The 11,762-nt window shown below is 41.9% G+C and overlaps 1 protein-coding gene across 2 annotated transcripts; it reads left to right on the forward strand.

Annotated features, from left to right (window-relative positions):
- The first annotated feature begins 4,171 nt into the window (after positions 1 to 4,171).
- On the forward strand, positions 4,172 to 11,081 carry GORASP1 (golgi reassembly stacking protein 1). Of its 2 annotated transcripts, XM_010712349.3 has the most exons (9): positions 4,176 to 4,415; positions 4,771 to 4,851; positions 5,656 to 5,859; positions 6,970 to 7,056; positions 7,421 to 7,551; positions 8,089 to 8,230; positions 8,812 to 8,956; positions 9,176 to 9,331; positions 9,564 to 11,081. In XM_010712349.3, exons 1-9 carry the CDS (start codon positions 4,353 to 4,355, stop codon positions 9,842 to 9,844), a joined length of 1,290 nt encoding a protein of 429 aa, XP_010710651.2. In that variant the 5' UTR covers positions 4,176 to 4,352; the 3' UTR covers positions 9,845 to 11,081. The 2 variants fall into 2 exon arrangements, with proteins under 2 accessions (XP_085083094.1, XP_010710651.2); XM_085226968.1 differs by lacking the exon at positions 8,089 to 8,230 and having other exon boundaries at positions 4,172 to 4,415; positions 7,421 to 7,510.
- The last annotated feature ends 681 nt before the right edge of the window (positions 11,082 to 11,762 follow it).

The raw sequence follows: 11,762 nt of genomic DNA on the forward strand, positions 1-11,762 counted from the left end.
AAGAAACCTGTGACTATCTCCGTTAGCTTCATACAATCTATGTATTCATCTAAGCACATTTGAGAATGGTCAGCGCACATCTCACCTATTAACTCTCGTTTACATTGGAACCTTTAGAAAAGAGCAACCCTGTGAGCGAGTTGTAATTGCCAAGCACACAAAGGGCTTTGAAAAATAAGCATTTGAAGTTTACAGTGCTCTGCAGAATCTGTCAGTTGCATGTCACATTGTTTTAGTTCCATTGTGCTGGAAGATAAATTGTGTTTCCTTCACAAGGAAAGGGAAGACCACACGCAGGTTTTTCTAAGGCCTTCATTTTTCTAATTCTAAAATGCCATAACACCGAAATGCCATAACAGTGAAATGCCACATTTCAAGTGATTTAAAACTTTGTAAGAGTCAAAACGTATTGCTAATGGCTTGCTAGTTTTCATGTCTGCAGCCTGACATTCCACCTCACAAAATTAGCTGTATTTTTATCATGTATTGACTTTATTATAAAAGGAAAATCCATTGCTGACAAAGTGTTATGGAGAATACCTTAAGTGTTACTCTTGGCCATTTCTGGATTTAAGTTCTTTACTATCAGAGTGTTGAGATACTGGAACAGGCTGCCCAGACAGGTTGTGGATGCCCCATTCCTGGAGGTGTTCAAGGCCAGGTTGGATGGGGCCCTGGGCAGCCTAGTATTAGATGTGGAGGTTGGTGACTCTGCCTGCAGCAGGGGGTTGGAGCTTCATGATCCTTCAGGTCTCTTCCAACACAAGCCATTCTATGATTCTATGATTGATAATACAACTCTACCTTCACTATCTAATAAACAATTAACAGAATAACATTTAGAGAGTGAGATTTCAAAATATATTCACTAAGAAATTTGACCATTCTCACCCACCAGTTACAGACCAGCACATTCAAGTACAGCTGGGTTTCCTTTTTACCACGTCCTGGATATGATCAGACAGCCCTCCCTGCATATCTTCATAAACCCTTTTAAATGGAAGGAGGGAGATTGCTGAGAAAGCTTTTCAATACCAGCCTACTTGCCTCTGTCACATAATTACATCAAAGTAGCTCCAAAATGACAACCAAATCCAAGCAGACCTGCAGAAAGAGTTTTACTCCCCAACAAGGACTTACTTTCCCACTGCAGAAAAAAATACGAACATTCTTATTTATCAGAAAAGGAGGAAAAGGTTTGGAGTAATGTAGAAATATCCACTAAAAAAAAACATTTCTACCCATTAGCTCTCAAAAGTATTTGTGTAATATAATTCATTTCTCCTTTTTTTCTTCTTTTATTTCCCAGCACTAAAACAGTTTCACAATCTATTAGATTAGCAGCTATTAAAACAAAATTGTCCTAATGCATTAAATGTTGAAAAGTCATATAGACAGAAAAAAGTCAAATGAAATGAGTCTCCTAATTCTTGATAGCTTTAACACATGCATAGCATTTGCTAGAATGTAAAGCAGATTAGTAAATTGCCCCCTTTCAAATGTCATATCTTTGAAAAATGAGTTATTAAGCAGAAAGGAACACTGAGAAATAGCGTACAGTTCCTCACTGATATAGAAGGTGAATCTTCCATCACCTTTTTCACTCAGAAGGTGGTGAGGCACTGGAACAGGTTGCCCAAGGAGGTTGTGGATGCCCCATCCCTGCAGGCATTCAAGGCCAGGCTGGATGTGGCTCTGGGCAGCCTGGTCTGCTGGTTGGTGACCCTGCATCAACCTGTGCAACCTGGACTGCGGTCCAGGGCAGATTTGATGTTGCTGTAATTTCAGTGACAGCAGCTCTATTTTGATATTATTTTTATCTATTAACTTAGAAAAAAACAGCACTTAAAACATACAACTCTAGATTTCTTTCTTTCTACAACTTAACTGAGTGAAGACTAAGACTGGGCCAAGCACAAAGAATACTCCCCTCAGCACTCTCCCAACCCTTGGATGGTTTTAGCTCAGAAAATATCTTTTGCTGCAGTGGTTTCTGTGTACATATTGGCTCTCCCTGGATTTTTCTTTGGTGAACTCGCCCAGTGCTTCCTTGGGGCCAAGTGAACTCTTGGCATCACAGCCTCCTGCGGTAGGGAGCTGCAGAACTCAATGAGCTGTTACATGAAAAATCACCTCCTTCTGCTTACTTTGAACCCGTGCTCTCACAATTTCAACAGTTCCCTTGTTAAAAAAGGGAATAAGAGCAAAACACTCAGCTCCTGACTACTTCCCCTGTACCACAAATGACTTCGTAGCACATGCTCTCTCTCTCTCTTCAATTGTTTCTCACCCAAATGAAGAAGTGCTGGCTTGCTTAATCATTCCCTATGTGTGAAACCTTCAATTATTGTTAATGCTCTTTTTCAACCTTTTCAATTCTTACTGGTTGTTTTTGGTTTTTCTTTAGGAAATGACATGGGAAAATGGAATTCATATGGTAAGTCACCAGTGTCTTCTTTGCAGCCATCCTTTGCTTCCTTTTTGCTCTTCCAGCAGTTCCAGGTGATGTGCATTTCGGTTACTACCAATTGCTGAAATGCCTCTTTGTAAACCCCAGGTCTCACAGCAGGCTGTTGCTGAACAGCTCAGAGCCCACCATTTCACACATGCAGTCAGTCAGAGCTTTTCCTGACACATATCCTTTTGTGTTTACTTACACTTCATTATATCTGTGCTTTTATTGCCCACCTAATCTTTCATGATCCTTTTACAGTTCTGGAACTGCTCCTTATTTTTACTGCTCTGAATAATTCCATTTTGTCATTTCACTGCTTATCCCTTTTGCCAGCTTCTACTAGAACTACTATTTATTACAGCCAGTAGGTGTGCTAAACCATTTCTGAATTCCTTTAAAGAGCTTGTGCAATTGCCACCTATTCCTTCAAAACCATGAGTTCAGAAGTCTCCTTGGCATTCACCTTAAGTGAAGGCAGATTCTCTGACAGGTTTCCGACAAAAAAATGTTTTGGGGTGAGATCCTCCTCACTATCTTCCACAGTAAACATAAATGCAAATAACTCCATTGGGCTTTCTGGCTGTGGTCTTATATATACTAAGTAATCCTTTTATACTGGGATCAGAGTCTCTGGCATTTTCTTTTGGTGTTTGAAGAAAGAATGAAGAAACCCTTCATTACTGAGTAATTATTGAGGCAGAATCAGAGTTCATCCTAAGACGAATGGAGTGGAAGATAAGAAATTTAAGGAAGAAGGGAAATATCAGCAATTCTTAATGATTACCAAGGCTCCCTATGCCTTGGTTGGATGGCTGCAGCCAGATGGTTGTTGTCAGTGGCTTTGTGGCCAGTGATGAGTGGTGTCCACCAGGATCCATCTTGGGATCGGCACTCTTCCATTTCAATGACAGGCAGTGGCAGTGAGTGCACCCCCAGCAGTTTGCTGATGACACCAAGGTGCCATTGACACAACAGAAAGGAGGAATGTTATCCAGAGGGACCTGCGCAGGCTTGAAAAGTGGGCTCATGTGAACCTAATGAGGTTGAACAGGGCCAAAGGCAAGGTGCTGCACTTGGGTCGGGGCAATCCCAGCTATGAGTACAGACTGAGAGAAGAACTCACTGAGAGCAGCTCTGTGGAGAAGAACTTGGGGTCCTGATGGACGAAAGCTGCACGCGAGCCAGCAATGTGAGCCTGCAGCCCGGGAGGCCAACAGCAACCTGGGCTGCATCAGCAGAAGGGCGGCAGCGGGGACAGGGAGGGGGCTGTATAAATATTCTGTTCTGTCATTCTGTGACTGCCTCGTGGGGCCCCGCATGGAGCGATGCTGGGGGAGGGATTGGAGCTGTGGGAGCGCGTCCAGGGGAAGGCACGGGGATGCTCAGAGGGCTGGAGAGCTCCTGCCGTGCAGGAAGGCTGAGAGAGCTGGGGGTGATCAGTCTGGGGAAGGCTCCGGGGAGACCTCATTGCGGCTTTCCAGTACTCAAGCTTACAGACAGGAGGGGGAGCGACTTTTTACACGGTCTGATAGCGACAGGACAAAAGGAAACAAAAGGTTTAAACAGGACAAAAGGTTTAAACTAAAAGACGGGAGATTTAGGTTAGATTTCAGAGGGAATTTTTTCACTGAGAGGGCGGCCAGACACTGCCACGGACCGCCCAGAGGAGGACGGACAACCTCGCTCCCACCTGCGCAGGCGCACACACGGCTGAGCCGCCCCTAATGGCGGGGTGGGGCGGCAACGGCGGCCGTGAGGAGAGGAGGCGTTGCTATGGGTGGTGCCTCCCGCACCTCCCTGCTCGGCGCTCCGCTGCTCAGGTCTACGGGGCCGTCCGTCGAGTTCAGGCGGCGGGGAGATGCTGCTCGGCGCCGCCACTTGAGCCGCGCTGCCAGGCATGGGGCTGGGCTCGAGCTCCGAGCTCCCGGACGGCGGCGCCGAGGGCTTCCACGTACATGGGGTGAGGCGGGGCGGCGCGGGGCGGCGGGGGTTATGGCGCCGCGCTGCCTCAGGCAGGCCGGGCCCGCGCTGCCTCCGCGGGGAGGAACTCGTGTGTGAAAAATGGTGGTGCTGCACTTGGGGAATTTGTTTGTGTGCAGCGTGGAGGAAAAGCCTGAAGGGGCGATTGGAAGCAAATATATAAATATCTGAGTTCACGGTTGTGAACCGCTTTCAGTGTCTGTCGCTTGTTGTCTCGTTTCTGGTTCAGTGAAAAGTAAATATTGACTCAGGTGTAATAGTTAACACTGTATCGCTTAACGTCACTGCAGATCCATGTACAATTAAAAAATATATATGTATGTATGTTTTTTCAGGTTCAGGAGAACTCCCCTGCTCAACAAGGAGGGCTGGAGCCTTTCTTTGACTTCATCATTGCGATAGGACACACCAGGCTGGTGAGTCTCTCTTCTAAAACTTTATTTTCTTTTTTTCTTTTTATTTTTTTCCTGAAGTATCATTATTCTGAGAGGTAGATGGCAAAGCTGTCAGAATGGAGAATGGCTTGCTGGGCATTGCATGTGGCATTAAAAAGGGAAACCAAAACCTGAGGAGTGTTACTGATGCCTTCAGTCACCCTGGCTTCTTTGCAGGTTAACTCTGTGCTTGTGGTGTTATTCATGGGTATTTTCTGCCACCAGGTGAATATTGAGCTAGTGAGTCAGTAGTGAGAACTCAGCATTTGTTTAAGCAAAGTTGTTTCAACATTTGATAAAATAGGGGAAAGAATCACTGACAGGAAGAAAAGTGCCACGTGGCCTGTTTGCTTATGGGTTAGGGCTGGTCACACAGTTTCTGTATGGTGAGTTATTGAGGAAGAATTGAATACGTTTCAGTGCACTGTTTTGGTTTGGAAGGCTCACACCTTTGGCCCAAGGATCAGTACTGATCAGCCATGAAGTGCTGCCACTTACTGATGCAAACATGTAGTTAAGATCTAACATTTCTGACTTACCAGAGGTTAAAAGAAAAGGAAAGTAAGCAATTAAACTGAATGATAGTAGTTACTTTTTTAGAAGGACATGAGCTGATAGCACAGACTGCTTCTGAATAAAAGAAAACTGCACTGCTGGACTGATTGTAAAACATGAAGTCTAATGACTGTTTTGGTTCTTTGTATTCAAATTCTGCCACAAGCATGACATCTGTGTTACAGGTGCAACTAGGAATAGCATTAACCATATATATGTATTGCTCTACAGAATAAAGAAAACAATATGTTGAAAGATCTACTGAAGGCAAATGCTGAAAAAGCAGTGAAACTGGAGGTGTATAACATCAAAACAATGAAGATAAGAGAGGTGGAGGTGGTCCCCAGTAACATGTGGGGAGGACAAGGTCTTCTCGGAGCCAGCGTGAGGTTCTGCAGTTTCCAGGGGGCCAATGAACACGTGTGGCATGTTTTGGTGAGTCACAATTCTATGCTTATCCAAAAAGTTGTTGCTGAGCTAAGAACAGAACGTAGACTTCCATTTCGAAGATTCCTCCAAGACAGCAATATACTATTTTATTAGTGGAATCTATTCTGTCTAGGGGGTAAACATCAAAAAGGTGTTTATAGAGTCACAGAATGGCTTGGGTTGGAAGGAACCACAAGGATCATCAAGTTCCAACCCCCTTCCACAGGCAGGGCTACCAACCTCCAGTTTCACTGATGAGATTTGAAGCTTTTCATCTGTTATGTGTGTGTGTGTGTTTTTTCTGTTAGATGAGGTATGCGATTTAGAAGGATTGCTAATTCATAGCCTCAGGTATTTCAGGAATGTTTTCATAAGGATTTACAGATCCTTATGCATGAAAATGTTGCTGTATGTAGAATGCAGTTGCGGGTGACTGTCTCATGGTGGCCTGCTGGTGTTCCTATAACCTTGCTTTAATGTATATATATTTTTGAGAGTAATATGTAGAAGTGCAGTGCTGAAATCACAAAGAGGAGGGGAACACAATCTTGAAAGTTTGAACAGGGACAAGATGTCTGTTAGTCTTGCCTGCCACTAAGAGTAAAACGAATCCCAGCCCAACCAGACCGTGCAGACTGCATGATGGGGAGAAGTGTTTTGTTTTGTGTTGAAGAAACAATAGCAAAGCAAAAAAAAATTAAAAACCAAAAAAAAAAGAATGATTCTGGCTCAATTGGTGCTTTTGTTGTCTCAACTTCATTGAAATAATACTCATGCAGAAAAAGCACCAAAACATTGTTTTAAAACCAAGAGGGAGAGCTGAAAGCGTAGAACAGCTTAGGAAAGACTGAGCTGGTCTTATCTTTATCTGGACCGTCTTATCTGGTCTCTGGTTCTTGAAATAAATGCAACTTCTTCTCAATTTCAAAACATCTCATTTTCAAATTGGTCCTTCTGTATTCGGCGTGTCTTACGCAGTGTTGCTCCTACTATTAGACTGCTCAAAGACTTCTGTTTTGTCCTGTAAACCAGATGTTCTTTTCTTCTGTTGTCTTTTGAATTAGCTTTTAGTAATTTCATCTGAGAGTGCAGGTGACAGCTGCCATTCTTTCACAGGATGTTGAACCCGCATCTCCTGCCGCTGTAGGTGGATTGCAGCCATACACTGACTACATTGTTGGATCTGATCAGATTCTGCAGGAGGTAGGGTTGGTGTTCCTTCACATAACACATAAACATAGCAGGCATGAAGATGTTAGGGTTTATAACCCTAATTCTATGCACACTGAACATATGGGGATGGTTGTTTTGGATTTTGTGAGGTTAATATTTGAGATGCTTAATGGCTGAGCTAAAGTTTACCAGTATTTATTCATTTATCTATCTACTTAAACCTAACTTAAATCTAACTTTAACCTACTTTAAAAAAAAAAAAAGTGTACATTAGTGAGTTTTAGTCTATCTTTGGGTTTTTAATATCTCATGTTGAAGTAAGTGCCTCAAATACCAATTTGTTTCTGGTTCCTCATTTCATGCATTTAATAACTACTGCTATTTCTTTTCTTAGTCAGAAGATTTCTTCTCGCTGGTTGAGTCCCATGAGGGAAAGCCGCTGAAGCTGATGGTTTATAACACTGAAGCAGACTCCATTCGAGAGGTAGTTGTGACTCCCAATGGAGCTTGGGGTGGAGAAGGAAGGTACTGATCTGCGGTGATCTGGGTGATGACAGGTTATGCACTCACTGTAAATGAGCTCTTGTTAAGAATATTGTCATTGATTACAGCTTGTTGTTTTCACTTTAAGGCTTATTTCCTTCTCGCGTGAAACTGTTCATCATTAAAGAGAAGAAATAGCTGAGAGGTATTAGGCATGTTCTGGATCTAATCCTATTTGAGTTGATACTGATGGTAAAACTTATGCTGACTTCCTTGCTAGCAGATGCACTAGCTACACTTTCACACTTGAGCATTTGGTGAAGCAAGAACAAAATGCAAATCAGGTCAGCTCATATATTTCATGAAGATATAGGAAATAGTTAACCAAAAGCTGAGCTACATCTATCTAAATACCATTTGCCTTGTGCTCTGTTAGTAGCAGAATGGATTCTTGCAGGTAGGTATTTCCTGCTCCAATTTAAGGACTCAAACTCTTCTTGTTTTAGAAGTCAGAATTTAAAAGGCTTGCCAGCTTTGTTAAGGATTTTTTCCAAATCTTGTTTTACTTCTGTTGTGCAGTTTGGGGTGTGGTATTGGATATGGCTATTTGCACAGGATTCCAACACAGTCAATAGTAGCAAAGAAAAAGCCAGAAAGCAAACCACCTTCGCCCTTACCAGAAGCTGGAACTCCTGTACCATCTGCTAATGGTTACACAGAGGTATGTAGGAAGTCAGATCACACATCCTATGGGATTTCATTTTCATTTAATTTTCTGCTTGTTTTAAGATTCATAATACAGTATTTTTGAGCACAGCAGAAGTAAGAGTTATGATGCCAAGCAGATGGCAGAAATGATGGCTTGAGAGAGAAAGATACCAGATGGAATTTTGAGGCAATAAAGTCTCTTTCTGTATTCATCACTGTAGTTGGGTATTTGGGTGCAATAATGAATATTCCACTTATTCTTTCATTGGTATTGGCTGAAACGTGTTCTTGACAGATCTTTGCTTCCTGTTCTGAGGATGTGATAACTGTCTGGATCAGTGAGGAAATGGTTTAGGATATCCTTGTAACTAGGAAATAAAATACACCTACAAGAATTAAGTGTCAGCTCTTCAAAGAACACGTTGGCTTTGAAAGAATATGTTTTAACCAGTCATAAACAGTGACTTGATTATTAGTTTCAGCATCGAGTTCTCTCTGAATAGATGGACTTAGAGACCGAGGCAGTCTCATGGGAAGACTGATTTCAGGTGACACTTGCAGCATGAAAAGATGTGTTTTACTGTGTTATTCCAGGCTCCATTATTGGCACCTACTTCTCAAAGTGACAGCTCTGAAGTAGTTATGAACCTGGATCAATCCACAGGCCAAGAAACGAGTGGGTATTCACCAGAAAGCTCACTTTCTCCTCCTCCCCCTCTCCAGAGAGTTATGGATCCAGGTATGTTTTCTTGCATGGTTTTTCCAACCTACTCCCTTTCAAAAGAAAGAGGACATTTAAATAAATCAAAAAGCTCTAAACAAGTTTGAGAATTAAATACAAGACCATGAGCAATGGTGTATAGAACTGAATAAATTTCAGTCTGCATGTAGCGTGTCTCTTTTTTGAAGCTGAAATTTTGTGTTAATCTGAAAGTGTCACAACATTTTCTTTCTTCAGGGTTTCTTGACATGTCTGGTATTTCACTTCCTGAGCTCACTGACTTAACAAACGTGTCCAGCATTTCTTCCTCTGCCTCCTTCAGCATGCCAGCAGCAGGCTCTTTTGTAGGCACTGAAAAGCTCATGTCAAACAGTGACCCTTCTGCTTATTTTGGTAAGTTTACTCAGGGTTTCCAGACTCCTGAGCTACTACAGCATCAGATTTTACTGAGTTTTGCAGAGCTGAGTAAATGCAGCTCGTGTATTGGGCAGCTGTGAATCTGTGTGCTGTGCCCATGAGAGGCTTGCCGTTCAAATTGATTTTCAAAGCACCATAACCAGAGGCACTGACAGGAATTGGTGTGTGTTTGGTTCTTTGTTTTGTGAAATACTTCTTGATTTCCCAGAGAACACCACGGCTCTGAGCCCAGAAGATATAATGAAGAATCCTGAAGGCTCTGCCAGGCAGCCAGACTTGGACCACCTTCTGCCTACAGCATCATCTTTACCTTCTTTTACTCTTCCTAATGAAATTTCTTCAAAAACAGCACTACAAACTGATCCCCAAAACCAAGAAACAGTACTCATAAACAGTTTTGAGAGCTCGTTACCCACTGCTCAGATGAAACCTGATGATGAAGCAGTACCTGAACAGAAAGGGGAAGAAGCTGCACAAAGACATGAGTGAAATGGATGCTGCTTCTTTTTACAGATGAGAGTATGCTGTAAAATTAGTTTGGAATATTTTTCTGATATTGAAAGAATTACATCTGTTCTATTTTGTTAGCGTAGACAACACTATAAAAAAAAAAACCATATCCAGATGAACTACATATTGTATTGTCTCATGCAACCATTGTTCAACAGCTTGGTCTGCATTCAAACTTTGAATGCCATCCAAAGTCACTAAATGGAAGGCAAAATTAATGTGGAAACCAGTTGGAGAATGGTCTTGAATGGAATCAAATGTCTGAGTTTCCATAGTGACAAAGAAATAGCTTTTCCTCTGCTTTTCTGTTCGCTGTATTCATACAAATCGCTAAGACACGAGGGTACATCATGATGCAGCAGCATTTATTGCTTTTTGTAGCTTTATTTTTTATCTTGTTTGCACTTGTTTTCAGATATTTACCACACCTTCAGAAGCTAGTGAATAGTGAATCTGAAATGAACAATGAAAAACATGAGGGTGTTTTTATACCTCTCAGGGCAGTGATTTATCACTAAATTTTACTACTTCTGATTGGGAATACCTTCAGTGTAGTTGGTACAGTTAACGTGGTGAAAATCCTCAACGAATGAAGGGAACTGGGTACCTATGAGTCAAAATGTTCTTTATATTCCATACTCACTGTAATTTTAAGTTTTGATGTAAAACAAGGCAGCCCTGCCTGTAGCAGAGGGGGTTGGAGCTTAATGATCCTTGAGGTCCTTTCCAACCCAAGCCATTCTATGGTATGATATAATTCTATGAAGTCAGGGGGGTCAGAATACTTTCTTCCTGCTTAGGAGACAAATAGATTACGCCTTAAGTATAGGTTGCAGAATTAAAAGATTTGAAATCTGGTCTGCTGGATGGCCTGCTAATACTGACCTTCTTTCTACTGCTGCTAAAATAAATTCCTTCTTTTATTTCCTTAATTGGCTGCTAGAAGAGTGAACATCCAAACACTAAAGGTTCATCATAATGTAAGTAATTTAAGCTAGAGGTAACTTCCTAAGCCTGGTAGCATGCAGGTGATTTGTTATTTCTAACTGTTTGTTTAGCACTGCTTCTAGCATTGCACCTTTACCAACATTGTTTTTAAGCTAATAGCAATACATTTAGGTGATGCTGTACCCTAAGCACATTTTCAAATCTTCAGTGGAGGAAGTGTCAAAACTAAATTGGAAATGCTACAGGAATAAAGAGCTTGATGCTTTCAGCTGTCTGCGTCCAGCCTGCTTCATCATAAGTGGATCTTGGGATTGGGAAGAGTTGGTGTGAAGACTTGAGCCCAAGGAACATTTGTCTGATAGAGCAGTTTAGGAAAGCCTAGTATGTTCTGTTCTTTTAACAGATAGAAGGTTAAGCTTCATTTAGTGCTAATTCTCAGTGCCTGATCTCTTGCCAAGTTGGAGATTACGTCCCAAGGTGCTTGGAATCTCCTTACAGTATAAGAGTAGAGACAGTAACATTCAAGCAGGCACTGATGGGTTTGAGTTAGGTGCTTCAGCTACTGCAGGGTTCTGAATTTCATCTCAGCTGGTACCAGGGATTACAGCAGGAACTTCCATATCCTCTGCCTTTCACTGTTTTCAAGTGAGAGCAGCTACGAGTTGCTAATGTCATTTAACTAATGGTACTAACCTGTTATTCCTGGGCATTGCCACCACTGCTCAAGTATCCTTTTCCCTTTAGAGAAGCACTAATTTGCCTTGGCTCAAGGTCAGGGCAATTAGCCTGGTCATTCCTCTTCTACTGAATATAAACAATTGAAACTAATAAATCCCAAATCACATTTTTCCCCCACCACCTTTTCTGGCTATGAGTTAGAATTTAAGGCTTTGACTTCATTTTTGAGTAGAGCTTTTTTTTTATATATATATGTAACTTTTAGTCTTTC

The sequence above is a fragment of the Meleagris gallopavo genome, chromosome 6 (assembly GCF_905368555.1).
Source record: "Meleagris gallopavo chromosome 6, MGAL_WU_HG_1.1, whole genome shotgun sequence".
NCBI classification, from domain to species: Eukaryota; Metazoa; Chordata; class Aves; order Galliformes; family Phasianidae; genus Meleagris; species Meleagris gallopavo.

Bases quoted from the DNA above. Each gene is read 5' to 3' on its own strand.
- GORASP1 (XM_010712349.3), top strand. From the start codon at position 4,353: ATGGGGCTGGGCTCGAGCTCCGAGCTCCCGGACGGCGGCGCCGAGGGC. The intron at 7,552-8,088 runs GTACTGATCTGC...TCTGTTGTGCAG, and splicing joins GCTTGGGGTGGAGAAGGAAG to TTTGGGGTGTGGTATTGGAT. The intron at 8,231-8,811 runs GTATGTAGGAAG...GTGTTATTCCAG, and splicing joins CTGCTAATGGTTACACAGAG to GCTCCATTATTGGCACCTAC.